The sequence below is a fragment of the Ahaetulla prasina genome, chromosome 1 (genome assembly GCF_028640845.1).
Source record: "Ahaetulla prasina isolate Xishuangbanna chromosome 1, ASM2864084v1, whole genome shotgun sequence".
NCBI lineage: Eukaryota > Metazoa > Chordata > Lepidosauria > Squamata > Colubridae > Ahaetulla > Ahaetulla prasina.
In genome coordinates, this window is record NC_080539.1 from 218,170,120 (window position 1) to 218,192,049 (window position 21,930).

The following is a 21,930-nucleotide window of genomic DNA, read 5'->3' on the forward strand; positions in this document are numbered from 1 at the left end:
ACAGAAATTTTGTTGGGCTCAATTATGGTTGAAAATTGAGGACTACCTGTACAACGAATACTTTTCGAGATGAATTTTATTAGTTTTTTTTCTACTCAACTTTGCATTAAAAAAGTCAAGTAATTTTATGCTTGTATTATTGACATCCTAAACCAGGGGTCCCCAACCTTGGCAACTTTAAGCCTGGTGGACTTCAACTTCCAGAATTCCCCAGCCAGCAAAGTCCTCCAGGCTTAAAGTTGCCATGGTTGGAGACTCCAATCCTAAAATAATTGATATGGCATTTAAAATAGAAAAGAGATGCTTGCTCCTGGGGAGGAAAGCTATGGCAAATCTAGACAGCGTACTAAAAAGCAGAGACATCACCCTGCCAACCAAAGTGCGTATAGTCAAAGCTATGGTTTTCCCAGTTCAATGCTGTGAAGGTTGGACCATAAGAAAGGCTGAGTGCCAAAGAATTGAGGCCTTTGAACTCTGGTGCTGGAGAAGACTCCTGCGAGTCCCTTGGACTGCAAGGCGAACAAACAAGTCAGTCCTAGAGGAGATCAACCCTGACTGCTCTTTAGAAGGCCAGATCCTGAAGATGAAACTCAAATACTTTGGCCATCTAATGAGAAAGAAGGACTCACTGGAGAAGAGCCTAATGCTGGGAAAGATTGAGGGCAAAAGAAGAAGGGGACGACAGAGAACGAGGTGGCTGGATGGAGTCACTGAAGCAGTAGGCGTGAGTTTAAATGGACTCCAGAGGATGGTAGAGGACAGGAAGGCCTGGAGGAATGTTGTCCATGGGGTTGCGATGGGTCGGACACGACTTCGCAACTAACAACAACGAACTTATTGCTACATGTTTTCTTGCAGAAGTAAAATGTTTGCCATTGCCAACTTCTGAGATTTTTAAAAAACTTCCCTGTCTAGTCTGCAGCTGTGAGATTTCTAGGTGACTTCCATCCAAATGCTAACTAAGTTTGCAGCCTATTTAGCCTTTTGCAAGTCTGTTAAGTGTCACCATCTAACTGTAACTAGCTGGCAACTATTGAACTTGCTTGTGAAAATATGCTAAAAGGGAAATGCTTAGAAGTTGTGCAAATAAAAAAAAAAAGAAGCAGCATAATTTCCCTTACAAAACTGGATAAACAATGTCATATTTTTGTTAAGTCTTATCCCATCTCAGATCAATATCAATTTATGACTGTATGACTGTAACTTTGTTGCTTCTATCCTTACGATTGATATTGATATTCTTTCCTGATTGCTTATATGTACCCTATGACTATCATTAAGTGTTGTATCTTAAGTGTTAAATTTGTACCCTATGACTTAAGTGTTATAAGTCTTGTTCCTTGATGAAGGTATCTTTTCTTTTATGTACACCAAGAGCATATGCACCAAGACAAATTCCTTGTGTGTCCAATCACACTTGGCCAATAAAAAATTTCTATTCTATTCTATATTAATAACCAGTACAAAAAGCAGGGTTTTCACTTTCCTGGAGGGTAGCAAAAAGATAATGAATTACTGGATCTCTTGGACTGATCCCTATGAATTGTTTTTACATTCATTAAAAATTTTAATTTACCAAATGCTATTCAAATTAGAATGAATTAACTCTTTAATTCATTTAAATTAAATGAATAGCTATATTCAAAGCAGTTTAGAATTCAACCAATATATTAAAAAGTTTGGGTCATAATTTCTTTATTTGCTTTCTCTAATCATGTTATGGATACAGTACCGTAATACATCCTCTATTGTTTTTTGAATTAGCAATCATACCATTCCATTTCAAATCCCACCTTGTAAGCTTTATAAATTTAAAACTAGAAGCTGATAAAAAAGGAGTTTTATACCCAATTAAGCAGCAAATTTGTTCTTTTTTTCCTTCCAAAAGACTTTTCCCCAGTCAAATATTTCAGCTAGAATCAAGGGGATATTGATTTTTCCATGAGAAATACAGAAGCTTATTATTCCATTCTCCCAAGTCCCTTGAGCAAAACTCAGTGTCTGATCAAATGGTTTTGGCCAGAAAAGCCAAATCAAGACTTGTTCCACCCAACTGACTAAACACTAAATGGACAGCCCTCAAAATGAATGAAGCAGGCCCAGCATTGTGTACATTGTACAATGTACAAATTACACATCACACTCAGCAATTTAATCATCATTTTTATGGACTGTCACAATCCTAAAGGACTCTTGGTAGTTCACAAGTATAATCTGTTTAGTTTCCATGTCACCTGTATAAACCAGGCATCATGGCTTGTAAACTATGGTCTGAGTGTATTGTATAAACTCCCTTATTCAATAAACTATGACTGCATGAGATGGGAAGCCAACTCATTCCAGCATAACTTGTAATCATATATATTTATTATCCTCTTTGAACAATGAAGCTTGGACCGCAAAGCTGCTTCAGACTTTCCTTATTTATAAAAGATACATAGTAACTTTCTAAAAATAAGTCCATCATTGTTTATAAAACAGGTATTAAATTACATTGTTTAATATTTGAGAGTATAGGATGATATAGAATAGAGAAACAGAATGCCAGTTTGGCATCTGTTGAGTTGTGTTTCTACAAATTTAAAATACTACGGGTATTAATTCAAAACTTTACTATACAGAACAGTATAGAATTTAGAACTACAACCGTTTCAGTAATAATGAAACCTATGAGATATAAAAAAAATACTGAAAAGCTAGGATTACTCAGTGTAATTTTATATCACTATACATATTCTTCTGAACTATATATCAACATTAGAGCTTTGATTCTCACAGAGGAAGCAACCTGATTAGACTGTTCAAAGCGCTGGGTCCTCCATATGAATAGCCTCCTTCTTTTCCACAGTGTGGAATAGTACCTACTTAATCCACCCCTATCTTGTTTGTTAAGATTTATAACTTGTCTTTCGATCAGGAACTCAACAGGGCATAAACAGTTTTTCCTCTTCTCATTTTCCCCCACCAATTACACTGTAAGAAGTGAGCTAGGAGAATATGACATGACAAAATCACCAATAAGTTTCCACGGCTAAGGATGCACTTCAAGCTGAATTTCCCCACTCCTAGCCCAATAACTTGCTACTATCAACTTAAGTCTACTCAGAGGATCTCCTCATGATTGAGTCCTGAGGGTTGTTGTCCTACAAGCATTTATATACAGATATATTCATGTACATATTTTTTCATATTTTCTATTGAATAGTGGAATAACTAATATCTGCTGATATTATACTATTCTTTTCATTATCGTGTGGCCTTATCATTGTTTTAACTGAAAACATATACTATCCAACCTATGTTTTGAAGCAAATTACTAATTACTAATTATTTCCAATGTAAGTTGGATCTACAGAAGCAGCAATGGCAGAGAAAATTCTAGAGGACACAAATGACTTTTAATAAAGTTTCAGAAAACTCTTCACTGTTACAATAATCCAACAGAAAAAGTCTGGAAAATTTTTCCCCTAGTTTACTGTCCCTCCAATGTACCATTACAGCTCCCAGAATTCTCCTACCAGTTAACTCCAAAGATTATTTCAAGGTTCCAAATTTGGTACACACCAGTTACCCTAAGAAAAATGATTTACCAGAACGATTTTTAAAAAATCATTGTTAGAGAAAGTCGGTTACTAATTCCTGTTCATTTTGTATAATAAACCCTCTACAGTCACTACCCCTTCCATTTTACTCAAACTTGAAAAAGGGAGAAAAGTCCAGCCCTTCGAGAAGCTGGGACTCTACTATTCTCTTACAACTATGTGCATTTCAAGTAAGGGATTAAACCTGCCCCTTAGGCGCTCCATGTGTGACATAGCACTACATTCTCACAGTTCAAACCAGGTGGATCTCTTTCGCTCCCATGGAGAATCTCCTGAATACACACACGGCAGTTCCAAGAGTTTAAACGGAAGAAAATGTTGCCCTTATTCCTCCTTTCTCCTACACGGAGAGAAATACTCCCAAACACGGGTCCAAAACAATCCCGTTGCCTCCTGTAATCGAGCGATAAAGCCCGAAAACAATGTCGAGATTCTACCGCCTCCTTCGGTTCTCCGGATTAGCGCAGCTAGATCACCCAGCGAGCCTGAAGACCAGGCGTCATTTGTGAACCCCAGGATCCCAGAAACCGTAGCCCCCCCCCCCAAAGTGATGTATTAATTAGTTATTTGAATTTATTAGCCGGCCAACTCCAATGGACTTCCCGGTCCAGTATCCTTCCTCCTCCTCCCCTTCCCCACTCCCTCCGCCCGCTGCGTGTACACTACAGGCCCCGACCAAGGCAAGGAGCGAACCGGCGAACCCATCCAGATGCCGAACGGGGAACGCGGTGCAGCCTTTTAGGGAAACTCCCCGTTTTGCAAAATCCCTCTCCCACATTCCGCAAGACTTTCCGCCAAACCCGGTAGACGGCGTCCCTTACCGTCGCTACCCACGACGGTATCTCACTCACGTGGACCTTACAGGGCTGTATCTTCAATGATAGGGAGAGCCGCCGTCTACCGCCCGGGGGAAAAACCTCCCAAGCCGCGCTAACACCCAAGAGCCACGGTCACGACGCACGTGGGAACCGATCGACTCCGCCGCCGCCTCGGAATATAAAAGGGGTGTATGGCGAAAACGGAGCGGGCGGGCAAGTCTAAATAGGCGGGAAGCGGTGTAACAATTGCAGCAGCCAAAGCGTCGGGTTATAGAAGGAGCGATTGCTGCCTCCACACGATTCTTGGAGCGGCAGGCCTCGGCTCCTACCTTTAAACGCCGATCTTTCCTCGCCGGCCAGCCCAGCAGCCAGTGCGGCAGTAACCACACCTCCTTCCCGTCCGGACCCACGCGGGTTGAGTTTCATCTCCGCCTTTACTCCTTTCTGGAGGACTCGGCGCCCTCGGGGAAGGGGAGGGGGGGGAGAACGTGCAAGGGAACGCAGATTCGAATCTTCCGCTCTCCCCAGGATTCGCGGCTCGAAGAATTCTGCCGGAATTCTTCCCGCTGCTGGCGGGATTTTTGAAAAGGCCGGCATTCCTTGGAGAAGGAATGGAGAGAGGTTTCCTGATTGCTTATTTGTGGCCTATGGCTATCATTAAGTGTTGTAAGTGTTGTACCTTGATGAAGGTATCTTTTCTTTTATGTACACTGAGAGCTTATGCACCAAGACAAATTCCTTGTGTGTCCTATCACACCTGGCCAATAAAAATTCTATTCTGTTCTATTCTATTCTATTCTATTCTATTCTATTCTATTCTATTCTATTCTATTCTATTCTACTACTCCTCTAGCAACATCAGATGTCTGAGAAGAGTCAGTTGTTAGGCTGGATAAAGGGCTTAATCATGGGGATGCTACAAAGTTCATAACTTTGAAAAATGGTCATAAGTCACTTTTTTCAGTGCTGTAACTTTGAACCACTAAATGAACCGTTGTGTACCTTGATGAAGATATCTTTTCCTTTATGTACACTGAGAGCATATGCACCAAGACAAATTCCTTGTCCAATCATACTTGGCCAATAAAAAATTCTATTCTATTCTATTCTATTCTATTCTATTCTATTCTATTCTATTCTATTCTATTCTATTCTTCTATTCTGTTCTATTCTATTCTATTATATTATATTATATTCTTAATGTCTGTGGAGATTCTCAGTCATCCAATGGTGCTTTTTTTTCAAGAAGCAACTGGGTTTTCTTTGGGGGTTTTCTTCCTTAAAAGCATTTGGCTTCTCATCTAAGAAGCTTCATCGGTTCAGAACTGAAGAAGCTGCTTGGATGAGAAGCGAAAAGTCTTCAAGGAAAAACAAAGTCCACTTGCCTCTTGAAAAGGCACCTTTGGGATCCAATTCTTAGTTTTGCTTTTTCTTCTAATGGACAGCTTGTGGGCATAATTCGTGAATTCCGTCATTGCGCTAAGACTAAAGAGGCTGCAGAATAAGACACTTTATGGTATGCAATTTCGTTAGGTTTGGCTTCCCTTCATGTGCTGAGTGAATCCTACATTGTGGAATATAAACAACAGTGTAAGCACTCAGATATTTGTGGACCTTATAAGAAGCTTCTTGGATGAAAAGTGAAAAGTTTCCAAGAGGAAAAGAACAAAACCAAAGTCCAGTTGCCTTTTGGGAAACACCTTTGGGACAACCATGACCTTGATGACTGAGAATATCCATAGATGTTCAGATATTCAGTATTGGGGCCGGAATAGCTCTGGCTGGTAAAGCCTGTTATTAAGAACACAAAGCCTGCAATTACTGCAAGGTTGACTCAGCCTTCCATCCTTTATAAGGTAGGTAAAATGAGGACCCAGATTGTTGGGGGGGCAATAAGTTGACTTTGTAAAAAATATACAAAATAGAATGAGACTATTGCCTTATACACTGTAAGCCGCCCTGAGTCTTCGGAGAAGGGTGGGGTATAAATGTAAAACAAAAAAAAAACCAAAAAACCAAAAAAAATGTAAACAAAAAAAAATTGTATATCAAAGTCAATCAAATTGTGATTTAACGTGAGCTCACATCCAAGTAATGAAGCAAGTTTTTATTTATTCTGGTTATCTGGGTACACATTAGGCACTGAGCTAGAAACTAAACTGAAATCGGTTCATCCAACACACTGCTCTAAAATAGAAGCTAGTTTGTGAGATAATGTGCCCCATTAGAAGGGTAGCACTTTGCCTTCAGTTTCTATTTCTCTTGAAGTCTTGGCATAAAGCTGCACAACTGCACAACTGGCTTCAACATCTTGTATTAATTTTGACTACTTCCATTATCCATAAACTAGGATCAAACATTTTACAGATTGATAGAAAAGTTAGACCACCCACTTTAGTGGTCCACCACAGGTTACCTGATAGATCCTATTGGCTTTTGGAAATAATTTGTGGTTCTTTCTATAGTTCTGGTGCATGGTGCAAATTAGATCTTTATTGCTGTTTAGAACGGGTGGAGAGCAGCCACTTTAGACAGGATTATGGTGCAGACATTCCCTGCTTATGGATCCTAGAGAATTGCCTAATTTCCAGAGGAGATCCAGAAAATGAAATGGTTCAAAGAACACTTAGAATGCTGCTGAAGAATGAAGAGTGAATTCAGTGGTACAGAATAAAATTCTTATTAAAGTTTGCCACCACTTTGCAAACTGCACTGGCTGCACTTCAAGGTCCAGGTTATCATATGCACGTAATCTTCGCCTTATGACCACAATTGAAGTCCAAATTTCTGTTCCTAAGTAAGGCACTTATATGATTTTGCCCCATTTTATGATTTTTTTTGCCACCTTTGTTAAGCAAATCACTGCACTTATTAAGTGAATCATTTTACAAACCCAGTAGATACCACTTTAAAATGAAAATATGATCTGCAAAAATAATTATAACAATGGAAACTATTTTTTCTATCAAAACTTTTGTCTGAAAACGAAAGCATCCTTCAGCTTGGATGATCCCATGAAAAATACAGGTTTGTCCCGGAGTTGTGTGATCCCATTTTGCAACATTCTAACACGCAAACTCAATGGGGAAGCCAGATTCACTTAACAGCTGTGTTACTAACTTAATAACAGAAGTGATTCGCTTAACAAATGTAGGAAGAAAGGTTGTAAAATAAGGCAAAATTCACTTAACAAATGTCTCGCTTATCAATGTAAATTTTGGGTTCAATTGTGATCATAAATCAAGGACTACCTGTATTAAACAAGAATTCCTTTTCAAGCAGAACTGAAAATGTGATGTAAAACTAGAGTACTTTGGTATACTGTCCATATTCATATTTTATTATGTGATTAATAGCAACACATAAATCATACAAAGCTTGTTTTGGTTTATTACAATCAAAGATCAATTCAAATTGTACTGTACTGTACTGTACAAAATACAAATTAAAACAAATAAACATCCTTAGTACAAATTAAACCCCTAACATCTTCTTGTGTAAAAAGTAAGGCAGCAAAATTTTGCAACTATATAACATTTCATTGTTTGTATCAGTCAGTAGCAAAGGAGGCAGATAATATACAACAATCAGCATAACACGTGTCTAATGTGCCTACCTGTAATAAAAGTAGAATATTAGGAGATGGTTAACTGATCCCATTTCTTCAGACTCCCTGAAGAAAGACATTCTGAAAAAGGAAGACCTGTGTATTGGTCCTGTAAACTGCTGAGGGCATGACATCAAAACACACCTCTGTTTGGCATGAGCAACTCAACATAGACAGTTTGCCAAATTATCAGCTTCTCTAAATTGCCAATGATTAATGACCTTTTTATAAGTCTGTCAGTCTGGACAGCAATGTCCCATAGGTCCTGTTACACAGTTTTCCTTGCTTCCAAAAGTCTGACAGTAGTAAAAGTGGGTAAGTGTAGGCTTGCCCTATACTAACCATCTTCTGCCCCGCATCATATAACCAACTTGAAGAATCAGAAGGATAAGGCCAGAGAGTTGATACTTCAATCTGAGGTAGTACTGTATGTAATTTTCACTAACTAAACCTGAGTCTCCATTGTTAACAATCCCAATCCTGATCATACAGCAACATTGCAGGTACCCCTAGGCATTCCCAAAACAGCATGCAACAACTGAGTTTGAATTAATTCCAAAGGGTGATAATCTTTGCGGTTGTAGAGTTCTGCCCCATATAATAGCTGGGGAAATAAAATATTATTATTATTATTATTATTATTATTATTATTATTATTATTATTATTATTATTATTATTATTATTATTATTATTATTGCTTAACATAGTGTAAGCCGCCCTGAGTCTTCGGAGAAGGGCGGGATACAAACCTTCGCACATATGTGCTAGTCGTTCCCGACTCTAGGGGATGGTGCTCATCTCCGTTTCAAAGCCAAAGAGCCAGCACTGTCCGAAGACATCTCCATGGTCATGTGGCCGGCATGACTAAATGCCAAAGGCACATGGAACGCTATTACCTTCCCACCAAAGGTGGTTCCTATTTTTCTACTTGCATGTTTTACGTGCTTTCGAACTGCTAGGTTAGCAGAAGCTGGACAAGTAACAGGAGCTCACCCTGTTACGCAGCACTAGGGATTCGAACCACTGGAACTGCTCAGCGGTTAGTCTTACTATTAGCCACTGAGCCACCACGTTCCTAGCTGGGGAATTACTTTTCTATTAAATATTGGGATAACAGGTAGTCCTCAATTTACAGCAGTTGATTTATTGACCATGCAAAGTCACAACGGCCCTGAAAAAAGTGACTTAAGACCATTTTTCACACTTACGACCTCTGAAGCATCCCCATGCTCATGTGATCAAAATTCACATGCTTGGCAATTGATTCATACTTATGACTATTTGTGACCCAAGATCATGTGATCACCTTTTGCAACCTTTTGATAAGCAAAGTCAATGGGGAAGCCAGATTAACAACCGGGTTACTAATTTATCACCTGCAGTGATTCACTTAACAACTTTGGCAAGAAGGTCGTAAAATGGGGCACAATGTATTTAACAAATGTCTTAACAACAGAAATTTGGGGCTCAATTGTGGTCGTAACTTGAGGACTACCTATATTATCAATAATTGAAGAGCACAAACTTTGCAGTGCCTCAGGTTTAAAGATCCCGTAAAGAGCCAATCAAGTTCTACCCCGCTAGTTTTCTGTGGCATGCATTCAATTTTCCTACCATTCAGTAATTATATACTATGGCACACTTCTAGGTACCCTACTTTTAGAACTAAAACAATAGACAATATCATTATCCATCCTGAAGCATACCTCAAACTCTACAAATTTATTTTGGCCGAAGTTATTAAATATAACTATATTTTATGAGCGCTGCACCTTGTCAAGTGCAAGCAACCAAAACCACTTGTGAGAAGGCCAAGGTATATACCGGTAGTTTACTGCTGACCTCCTATATTACAAGAATTACACCAGACTGTCTGGCTTCCCTTGGGAAAAGGCGGTGTAGACTAAAGGTTTGGTCTCAGATATTTCCTCTCTGAACTTCCCGTAGTGCATATGTGTATGGTGGGGGGATGTCCTCCCTTTCAGCCCACAATTCCACCACATCTTGGAACAATATGTTATTCTCTTAAATGGTCACTTCATATAGAACCATTTAGGATTTCCATATCTAAGTTACAGAATATCATTTCCCCTCAAGGCATGGTTGGCCCCCACCCTGAAAACATGGTTGTATTTTCCCTGGGGAACCTGGGGACCACCAAAGGAGATTTAGTAGATCAAGTGCTTGATTTGATGGTGGTGTTGTAAGCTGCTTGGAGTTACCCATGTGTGAGTTGGGCAGTTAGTTATATACATTTGTTAAATAAATAAATAATAAATAAATATCTTGCCATTTGGACCAATAATAGGCCTTTCTAGCTGAAGGTGCGACCCTTAAAATAACATGTCAGAAAAAAACATTTCCTATATCCTCAGGAGGATAAAATTGGCATAAAAAGGGGGTAGAATAATTTGCCCCCATCTTACTATTGAAGTCTCATCCTAAATAACACAAGCATGTGAAAACCTCAGTAAAATAACCAGTAAAATCTACATTGGCTGAGATTTAGCATAATAACTAATTGGCGGTTGGGGGGGAAACAAGTAGATAATTACTACTTATCTCCCTTAAGGTTAAGAGGCAAGATAAGGCAAAATGTTCACAAGGAACTGTGTATATTGTATATCTTCACATCTATATTTAAAGCAACAAAAGAAGCCAGTTCCCCTCTTCGTGTTCTTCTTTAGTGCTCCTTAGCATTGGTATACAATCACAGGAAAATAAAATCAATCCATATCTCTTTCATCACATAACTTGTAATATCAGAACTTCACAGGATTTAATGTAACTCAAGAATGGGGCAATTACTTATGTGTTTCTTGGAGAAAAAATTATTTTTAAAATGTATGTTATCGTTCTGAGTTGAAATTGAGCAGGGTTGCATAGAGTTAATTAGGGTAGACTAGCCATTCCTAAGTAGATGCCATCCAAGAGTGATGTACTTTAAACACCCACAGCCACAGGGCAGAAATTATAGATGTTGTGTTCGTCACACCCAGAAAGAATCGGGTTGAGAACGGGTGTGTTTCTGCAAAAAAAAAAAGGTACTGAGCTGCAGTAAAAAAAACAAAAAACAATAGCAGCTTTTCCTCAGAAAGGATAAACCCTGGAACATCATGCCCCTCAAGGTGAGATTCGGCCCAGCATTTTGGCCTTCTGAAAGAACCTGAAGACATGGCTCTGCCAACTGGCTTGAGGCCCCAATGGGGGCATGTCAATCCAGAGTTGGTTAATGTGCATCTTGCGCCACCTCTTCGTCAATTTTAAATCAAATTTAATGTTACTATTTATTGTTTTGATCTTTTATATTGGTGTTTCATTGATTGATTGTAAGCCACCTTGAGTCCCCTTTGATGACAAAGACAGCGATAAACATTTAGGAGTTTAGAATCTGACACATAATCGTTGTAATATATGAGTCACTTGTAGAGTGAATTAGTAATATTAATTAAATTGAACTCTGATGTTAGTTATCTTCTAATCTGTAACTGCTGAGCTACTGAAAGACATTTTTGTTTCCTGAAGGCAAATTCTTGTGGTACGTGGTGGCTTATGTTGTAGTTCCAGTCTCAGAAGTGACATTTTCCTCATCATACAGAGTGTATATGCATACACAACCATGGGAACGCATAGCACTAGGAAGATTCCCCACAATTTCCCATTTATTACTTTCAGGATCATATTTCTCAATGTTCTGCAGGTAAGAACCTCTGGAAGAGGAATAGCCTCCTGTCACATAGATACATCCATTCATGACGACTGCGCTGCCTTCCATCCTTCTTTCTATCATATCAGCCTTTTGAGTCCACACATTTTGCTCAGGATCGTAACAATCTGTGATTGTTGTCTGACCGCCCACAAGATACAACTTGTTTTCCAATGCAATGGAACATAATCCATACTCTACAGCAAAACATAAATTATTAACATTGTCCATTATATTTTGAAGAATTAAAAAAAAAGAAAGGAGGCCTACCAATTGACAGAAGTAGAATCTTCATCTAAATGTTCTAATATGGTTCTCTGTTGATTTCAAGAATTTTAGTTTTAGATTATGATTTGTAGCCACATTTTGCTTAACTGAGATAAGGAAATTTATCTATTTACTTATAAATATATTCTTCAGACAAGGGCTTTCTTAGCATCGTACAGGAAAGTCACAAGAAATAGGTGTTATTGCAAAGAAGTTGAACATAGTAATTGGCAAAGGCATGCAAAAAGTGAAATCAGTACAAATGCTACAACGTAAAGAATAAAAAGGGAAATAAACAGAAAAGGCAAGGACACATAGCGATTTACAACATCATAACACAGCCAAACGTGTTATGAAAACAAAAATAAAAATCACAGGTTATCAATATTATTAAAATATTAAAATAATCAACCTCAAAATCACAGAAATGTTATGCGGCATCCCAAATGACCTAAATCTTAACTTACGCTTAAAATTCTTCTAAAAAGCTCTTCTGAATACTTAAAAAAGGGTGTCATATGTTTCTTGGTGCTATAACTGGAAGCATTGATTTCTAGCAACTCCTGAATATTATGTGGGGGAAGAATTCTCAAAGTACCCATACAAAACTCATGAACTGAAAAAGTAAATTTCAGATGCAGTGGAAGTTCTGTAGGCTGCTTGGTCAAAGCCATATAATGCTTTATTGGTCACAACTAAACTGTACTCAGTAGCCTTTGGCTGAGCGCCAAAGAATTGAGGCCTTTGAACTCTGGTCCTGGAGAAGATTCCTGCGAGTCCCTTGGACTGCAAGGCAAACAAACAAGTCAGTCCTAGAGGAGTTCAACCCTGACTGCTCTTTAGAAGGCCAAATCCTGAAGATGAAACTGAAATACTTTGGCCACCTAATGAGAAAGAAGGACTCACTGGAGAAGAGCCTAATGCTGGGAAAGATTGAGGGCAAAAGAAGAAGGAGACGACAGAGAATGAGGTGGCTGGATGGAGTCACTGAATCAGTAGGCGTGAGCTTAAATGGACTCCAGGGGATGGTAGAGGACAGGAAGGCCTGGAGAAATGTTGTCCATGGGGTCACAACTTCACAACTAATAACAACAACAACAGTAGTCTTTCAGCATTACTGTATGGGTTGAAAAGCAGATTTCACATAATAATATGTGGATGGCTGCATTCTGTATCTGTGGAAACTTTTAGCTAATCCTCAGAGCAGTCCCATGGAGAACACACTGCAGAAATCTACACAAGAGATGATGAGGTCAATAGTATCTGTCATCAGGACCTTTTTCTCCAAGATTTGCAACCGGTATACCAGTTGAATCTGGGCAGATACCCCTTGAAAAATACCAGAAAGGTGTCCCTTTCAGAATTATTTGCATGTTAGCAAGGAAGAAGACCCCCAAAGCTGAACTGTAGACTTTCCTAATGGTCAGGAGATGTTAATTCTTGAGGTTTAAGCTTTTGAAAGAGAACAAGGCATGAGAGTCAAAGCTAATGATGATCATGTCCCCAGTACTGTATGCTAGTTTTTTTGTACAGGGCCAAACTGATGTACAGTAGTTATAATTCATCTTACTGAATAAGAAATGAAAAAGAAAGCTTTTTAATTGTATTTTAAGTCTAAGCCACCAGAGACATCCTGAGTCAGGTGACTTTTAAAGCTAATAAGTAGTGCATAAGTAAATAAATATGGATTGACTAGAATTGGAAGAATTTTTCATTATAATTGGGGGGGGGCATTTTTCTGTGTGGATACAAGACAGCCATATATCTGTGATGCTTTCATTGACTAGGAATTGGACTCAATTATCCAAATGTCCTTTTCCTTCTCTGTGACTCATATGTAAATACTTTCAATGGGAGAACAGGTCTACATTATTTATTTAAATTGTTTTGTAGAAGCAAAACTTACCTGGGTACGAACTTGTGGTGATTATACTCCATTCATCAATATCTGAATTATATGTTTGAATTTTATCGTAAGTGCAGCTTCCCCGATAACCGTAATGGCCTCCGGTGACATAGATGACTTCATTCAGGACGCAGGCAGTGGCATTTCCAACACCTATTTAGTAATACTAAATTTGTAAAAGGCTTCCAAAAAGAAATAATATTCAGCACAACTTCCATCAACAAGCCATTAATATGATACATGCACACAGCTAATAAGTAATTAATACAGAAACATGTCCATCATTCAACATGTCCACCTTTTAAGATAAGTAATATTGTGCAAAGCACAGAAAAAGAGTAAAAAATAGTAAGACAAAGAAATTAAAAAGATAAGAAAAGGACAAAGAATTAACTCTAGTTTACTTGGACACAATTCCCCATATCTTTCTCTACTTGCCATCCAGCCTTATGTCCACTGCATCCAAAGATACCTCCGTATATTTTCATTAGTTTTTCTAGTTACTTTTACTTTCAATATTTACTCTTTGCAACCAACCACTACACACTGCCCATCTTCCATATACATACATACATACATACATACATACATACATACATACATACATACATACATAAACAAAACTTGAGCAAATAGAATTAGTATACCATGATAGATTGTTTACTAAATATAAGACGTTTTAAGATGCACAAATGCTGGAAGATATGTAATTATATGTATAATTTGCAATTTTAGTGTCACCTTAGTCATTTTTTGATATATTACTTCTCAGATCCATACTCCTTGTCGCACTGCATAATCTACTTAATAATTGTTGCAAATAATGTGAAATCTCAACCCACAACACAGCATGGTCTGCATACAATGTACATAAACGTTAATATCTCTAACCTATACATCTGCATTTCTTATACTGTATCTTTAGCCAAATATTTATTCTCACACACACTTTATAGATAAGGTAGTCCTCATTTAAAGATCCTAACAGGGACCAGCAATTCCATCACTAAGTGAAGCGATCCAAGTAGACTATCATGTGACTGCCCCCCCTCCTTTGTGATGGCAGTTCCAACAATTCCAATTGGGATTGTTAAGCGAAGAATCACCTGCAGTCATTGAGTGAGACATCTTGTGACTAAGACTTACAACCTCCCATTGGCTCCCCTATTGATTATGTTTGTCAGAAGCTGTCTGGGAAGGTTGCAGATGGTGACCACGTGACCCTCAAGGCTACCAGTATTTCCATCATAGGCTGTGCTTACAGTATTTAGCAATTTAGCAATTGACTTAAAATTCCATATTTGTGCAAAACATTCTACCATTTAAGCCTATTCACTTTATCATATGTTTTACCTCTATCAATAATAAATTCCCTTTATCTCAACTATACATTTCTTAATAACCCACTGAAGAAAAGAAATGATCTACATACCACTGCTGTAAAATTACACTGAATTTCACATTAATTAATATTAAAAATTCCAAATTTTTAAACAATCTTAATTAAACATATACAAAGGGCAGCTGGATATATCAGTACAGCTACCCTAATCCAATAAACTGTACTTTTACCTGGTTTACATTGAACATTTTGGATTGTATAATTTCTGAACCTGATTTTCTTGTCATTTACTATATTTATGCATCAGAAATTGGCAATTTTATTTTTATTTTGTTGAGATAGAAACTGAAACTGCAAATGATTTAATATTTTCACTAACAAAGCTATTTTTATTGGTTTAAATAGTATATTTCAATCACCAAAATCAAGCATAATAAAAAATTAACTAGTGTAAAAATTCACTAACAAATGCTGTTTTTATTGAAATGAAGCTTAAATACCAATAATTAGATTACACTGGGTGCGAACAGTTCTGCCATAATCGTACACAGTTACAATAATCTGCACTGTAAAACATTAATCTACTGTTTTAATTGGTGTAAAACAATGTTTTTATTAAACTTCCTTTTTTTAGTAATGTATGTCTTATCCCACTCTATGGTGTGCATATAAGTGTATCTGCTTTTGCTTAAGTAAATTGCAGTTACATGTTGTAGTTGCCTGCACATATAACTGCAATTTACTTGGCAAGGTTTTTCAGAAGTGGTTTGCCCTTGCCTCCTTCCCAGAGCTCAGAGAAAGTGACTGGCCCAAGGTCACCCAACTGGCTTTATAGGTAGGACTAGAACTCAGTCTACTGCTTGGTGCCTAAATGACTTCACCAAATTGGCTCTCATGGGAGAGATATAATTGATAAAAACAGTGACCATTTAAGCACAAAGCTATACTAAACATAACTGATATATGATTAAGCATATTATTTAAATGCTAACGTATTAAACCTAGGCAAACAGGCAAATCTTATGCAAGTGCCAGCCTCCACATGAGATATGATTAACAGTGGATCGAGAACTGGATGTGGTGTTTGTCTCCACATCCCTTAGAAGGGAGATGATATCAAAGGTGAGATCACTGAGGAAGGGATCAGCGCCTTTTGTGTGTGTGTGTGTGTTTTCATAGGTTTTCATGGATATATGTATGCAGGTTTTGGTATGTTTGGGTCTTTTCCCATGTAAGATTGGAAGTATTTAGGCAACATTTCGATGAGGTCTCACTCATCATCTTCAGGCTTTGGCTTTGTTCTTATGTGAGCAGACCCGAAATGCCAAGACCTACACACACACACATGTTTTCGTATGTAGGTCTTGGCATTTTTGGGTCTTTTCCTGTGTAAGGTTGAGAGTATCTTGGCGACGTTTCGACGAGGTCTCATTCATCATCTTCAGGCTGGTGCTTTCGGCTTCATGCTTCTGTGTGTATGTATGTATATATATATGTGTGTGTGTGTGTGTGTGTGTGTGTGTATTGTGGAAGAATTTAAGCAATTTAAACATTAATTAATATTTTGGAATAGAGCATCTAAGCATAGTCAGAAGGTAAGTTTTTAGAACTAGTAAGAAGTTTTGCTGTTGCATAGACATCTGATCACTTATCTTTGTCTTTTCTTTGCAATCAATCATATGTTTAACATGCCTGTATTGCTTAATTATAAATTTATTGTCTTTGTTTCATGGTCTCGCCACTGGATGTTACTGAACATATCCAAGTGTACTTAAACTGGCTTTATAAATCCATCATGGAGACTGAATTACTCTTCAAAATCCTCCTTTTGGTAGATAAAACAAACTTTACCTTCAGAAGGGAGAGAAAACTTGTCAGTCAAAAAGTTCACATGTATAGGTTTTTCTCTAACAATTGCATAGTGCCCAGAATCATAAATTGATGGATAGATAGACAGACAGACAAGCAGGCAGGCAGGCAGGCAGACAAAATATAGAAAGACAAAGCTTCTTGCTCTTTCTATTAGAAATACTCATCCCTTGAGAATTAACTACTGTAAAAATGCTAGGGTTAGGGTTAGGAATTGGAATTGGAAAGGATACCATCTTGTTTTACCATACTTGATGTGACATCCATTTTCTGAGGTTGTTCACTTCATTTTCAAAATGCCAAGTGTGACCACTGATCCCAAATGATTGAGCCACCTATTCTAACCAGACCTTAATTAGTACCTACCCAAAGCAGCCCAAAATAGAAGTGGGAAACAATGCAGTTCCATTTAAAAAATACATGCAGGACTCAATTAACAAGTTATGCAGCAAGTCGATTACCTTTAATCATGTTTGCAATTGGGAACCATTTCTTTCTTAAAGGATCATAGAATTCCGCTTCTTCAGCTGGAGCCCCTTTTCGATAACCTCCCAGAGTGTAGATACAGCCACTTAAGGTAACTGCGCAATGGTAGTATTTTGCATTAAGCATGGGACAGCCTTCAGTCCATTCATCGGTTTCAAAATTGTATATCCACATTAAATCAAGGGCTTCTATATTGTCTGTTCTGTAACCTCCAGTCACGTAAACATTGGGTCCCAGGCTTGTGATTGCATAGCTTTCTCGTGTGTGATCTGGCATATCTGTTCCCTGGACCCAAACATTGTTTACTGAATCCCATATGTGGACTTCAGACAAAGGGTGCCAGTAATAGCCCCCAATCACATACATAATAGTGGTAGATCTTTTTGTAACTGCTCTTGGCTTGGAGCCCAATACGCTACGTATTAGAGATCTGATTTTATTTTCCTTTAACTGGCATGTCTTGTACAAGCTGAGGGCTGATTTCAAGTACATTTCATCAAAATCAATTTCAAGGCACCTCAACAGATCATAAATGTGTTCAATCCTGCTGTCCACCTCATAGGCAATCCATTTGGCAATGGGCTCTATCATTGCTTCTTCTTTCCATATATCAAGATTCTTTCTGGAGAGAATGAACTGGAGTTTCTTGTTGCTAATCTCTAGAAATTCTTCCCGTCTCCACACTTCTTCAAATCTGGACAATATTATCCTTCTGGATTCCTTCTCCAGCTCCGAACAGACATGGAATTCTGCAAACGAGTGCATCCCTAAACAGTTGTCAAGGTCTAAATGTCTGATGAGAAACTGCTCACAGGCTTTTTTGACGGAAGTAAACTGAAGATGATCAGCAGCTTGAAGGAGGCTTTGAACATTTTGTTTTGTTATCTGGATCTCTGATGTGTACGTGTACATCACCAGGGATTCCAGTATTATAGGACTGAACAAAGAAAGATGAATCTGATCCTTTGACTTTTCTTTCATGTCAGAGGTAAACATGGCTTTGAAATAGTTGCTACAAGCAGCTAGTACAGCCTTATGGCAATGGAATAGCACACCCGGTGCACACTGAAGGGTAATATCAGTGAATAACCCTTCAAGATAGAACGTCCTGAACGCATCCAAAAACTCTATAGGATGAGAGAGGTCTTTGTATCTATAGGTATATTCCCCCTGCTCAGTCAGTGCCATCACTGGAATAAAATATCAGAAACAACATGGCAGTGAGGTTCATGTACTCATTCCTATCACTGTCCATTCAGATATAAGACTTTCTGATTTCAACGGCAGAATCTTTTTGCAAATAATTTATCTCTAATGCTCACATAACAATTTTAAAAATCCAGCATATAAGCTCAAGAAACACATCAGGTAAAAAAGAAAATGCAAAGAAAACAGAAATATATTCCTTTAAAATAAAACCATCCAGAAATAATCAGTTTTAAGTTATTAAGCTTCACTGGTCTCAGCTCTTCAAAGGTCTCCACTGCCTCAAACAACTCGAACCTTCTTTCTTGCTCTCCCAAGCAGTGCCTCATCTGCTCCAGAATTTGATGCCAGCATCAAATTATCTTCCAACCAGGCTCACATTTTCAACGCCTGGTCTCCATACCTTACTTAAATGAAGCCTGCAGGACTGGAGAAAAGAACAGTCCTCTTATTTGCTGATACTAAGAATTCTACACAGATCACATATGTTTATCCTATAGTTTACACATGCATGATCTATGCAGATTTCTTATTATAAACAATATACATTTATATGAGGAAGAAGATTTTCTTTCAAATATTACAATGGATTAATTTGATTTAAATTTTGCAAACCAAGATACGGTGATCCTATTTAAATCCCTCTGAACAGAACAAGAAACAGATATAAATCCCACTTAGTTGGACTTAACTTATTAGTAAAAATTGTTCATAATTTTGTTAAAACACACTATTATCAGATCTAGGAATGCTAAAAATGTAAAATCACCTTAATTTTGAGTTCCAGACTAAAAGTGTATTTTCTATTTTTATCACTGTCAACCTATTTCATTTGCTCATTTTAATCACTGTTACTCATTCAATCATTCTTCCACTAACCTCAAAGTAATATATAGCAATATAAAGGGTTCTAACGCTACTATTTAACATACAAGATAAAAGGAGTTGTAAAATCAACAATTAATCAGGCAGGACTGTGAAAAGAACAAATTAACCCTCCCATCCTATGTATATTTAACTATGGCATTTCCCTAGGAGTAGATACCATGTAAGTCCAGTCCAGTTTACTTTTAGGTAAACAGGCGCATAACTGTGTTGTTTCTTAGGGGTAACAATATATTCTCATCCATCTCAAAACTAAGGCGGGTTGATTTCAGTAGCCTTATTTTCAGGAAAGGGATATAAAGCTAGATCATGCGGCACATCGCTAATCCCACAGGGGATTTCTCGCAACGCAAACACAATGCAACCTCTTTGTAGGCAATTAAGAGATTTTTGAGAGCAGAAAAGCAACATTTGGAACTTTTTAACGATCTCAAAAGCGGCAGGAGCAATAAACCGGCAGCATTTCAGAACCAAACGCCATCAACCGAGTTGTCTTGTCATTTCGCTGGGTGATGTTGCCTTGGGAAATAGAAAGGCGACGGAGTTTAATCCGAAATGATTTTTAAAAATCCCTCTGTAAAAAAAACACACAAAGCCTTCTATACAGCTGCGGTCGCCAGCCAGTTCTATGGCTCGTCTCGAGCCATCCCAGAAACTAGAGTTCACCCTAATAAGGCCAACCACGGTTAGCCTTACCCTGGCAATGCTGCAATCCCTTTCGACAAAACAGTCCAGTCAGCCGCAGGTCCTCGTTTCTTCGGCGGCTGTTCATTTATTTCGACAAATTCTCGACAGGTTTTATTCAAAGCGACGTCGTTCGGCCACCCCGCATTTGCTAAAGACTCACCCACCTGCTCTCCAAATTGGGTGACAAGGCAGAGCTGGGCTCGAACAAGCAAAGGAGCAGCTTTCAAAAATCTGAGCACGAAGGGGAGAGGGAAGGAGGAGGAGGAGGAGGACCGTGGCACTAAAAGGCAAATTGCCCGAAGCGAAACCCACCCTCGGGGCTAGGGTCGGTCGTGGGGCATTGTGGGAGCCGCTCGGCACCCTTGTCAATTGTTTTCTCCCCCCTCCCACGCGCGTGGAAATGAAAGGGGACAAGGCTATTAAATGGGGTATCGGGGGCCAGGAGGCGCAAAAGCCCGTTTTGCTCCCCTTGCTTGCTCCGTTCCCGCCCAACCCAATCCGCCAAATCGAGGCGCGCTTTGGAACAAAAGCTGGGGGGGGGGGAGAAAAAATTCGAGCGGGGTTTTGGTCGGAGCAGGTTGCAAACTTTTGAGGGAAGCGGCTTGGCCGCCCTCGCGCGCGCGCGCGCTTCGGCTGCAACCCGCTTATCCCTATTCTGAGAAGTGAGGAGGGGGAAAAAAAGAGGTGCAGGATGAAGGCGCTCGGAAGCCCCTCCACGAGTCTTTCTCGGAAAAGGGAAGGGAGGAAGGGCTCGGCTGCCCCGCTGACTATCTTTAGAAGAAATTCAGCTTCCCTTCGCTGCTGTAGGCTATAGAAGGAACAGATGGGAGAGGCGAGCTCCTATTTTGGTGCCTCAGCTGGCTCGCCGCCGCCTCCTCCTCCTTGTCCGGCCTGGCCCCTCTGTTCCCAACAAGGTCATCCTCAGCGTCTGGCGTTCAGCTCCCCTCCCTCTCATCCCCAGAGAAAGCTGTGCCTGCTGCTTCTGGGCCTCGGGGGTGGCGGGGGGGGGGAAGGCAAGGGTTGCCGTAAAAGCGTCTGTTGGGCTGCGAATGGTGCCCGTTTTGCTTCCAGGGACTCCAAAGTGGAAACAAGAGCTTTGGCTTATCCAGAGTTCAGCGGGAGTGAGGGGGGGCTGGGGAACTCTCACGGGATATTTCCATGAGAGACTCTCCATAGACACTCATAGGGTATAAAATTGCTCCATCTCCTCTCCGTGCCCAGCCATTCCCAGAGATGCTGGCCAAGCTGTGATAGCAACTTGCTATTTATAAAGCCTTTTTAAATACCTGTAGTTCTTAAATCAGTTTGGGTAGGCAGTGGTTAAGGCATCAGGCTAGAAACTGGGAGAATGCAGGGTTCTAGTCTTGCCTTCAGCGCAAAACCAGCTGCATAGCCAGTCACTCGGCTTTTTTTTTTTAATTTACATTTATATCCCGCCCTTCTCCGAAGACTCAGGGCGGCTTACAGTGTATAAGGCAATAGTCTCATTCTATTTGTATATTTTACAAAGTCAACTTATTGCCCCCCCAACAATCTGGGTCCTCATTT

The 21,930-nt window shown here is 39.2% G+C and overlaps 2 protein-coding genes across 4 annotated transcripts in view; both read right to left on the reverse strand.

Moving 5' to 3' along the window:
* SSB (small RNA binding exonuclease protection factor La) overlaps positions 1-4,823 on the reverse strand; it is a 20,341-nt gene extending 15,518 nt beyond the window's left edge. Inside the window, exon 1 of one of the 2 annotated variants that reach the window (XM_058190928.1) lies at positions 4,750-4,823. The gene's annotated coding sequence lies outside the window, so the exon portion shown is untranslated. Of the gene's footprint in view, positions 1-4,423; positions 4,684-4,749 lie in introns of those variants that run through there. The other variant, XM_058190938.1, reaches the window with a different exon arrangement.
* Positions 4,824-7,808: 2,985 nt separating this feature from the next.
* On the reverse strand, positions 7,809-20,973 carry KLHL23 (kelch like family member 23). 2 transcript variants are annotated; one of them, XM_058190991.1, is made up of 4 exons: positions 20,547-20,973; positions 17,580-18,794; positions 13,908-14,060; positions 7,809-11,931 (listed from the first exon to the last, which is right to left on the reverse strand). In XM_058190991.1, exons 2-4 carry the CDS (start codon positions 18,790-18,792, stop codon positions 11,579-11,581), a joined length of 1,719 nt encoding a protein of 572 aa, XP_058046974.1. In that variant the 5' UTR covers positions 18,793-18,794; positions 20,547-20,973; the 3' UTR covers positions 7,809-11,578. The 2 variants fall into 2 exon arrangements, with proteins under 2 accessions (XP_058046974.1, XP_058046967.1); XM_058190984.1 differs by having other exon boundaries at positions 17,580-19,237; positions 20,392-20,661.
* Between the last annotated feature and the right edge of the window lie 957 nt (positions 20,974-21,930).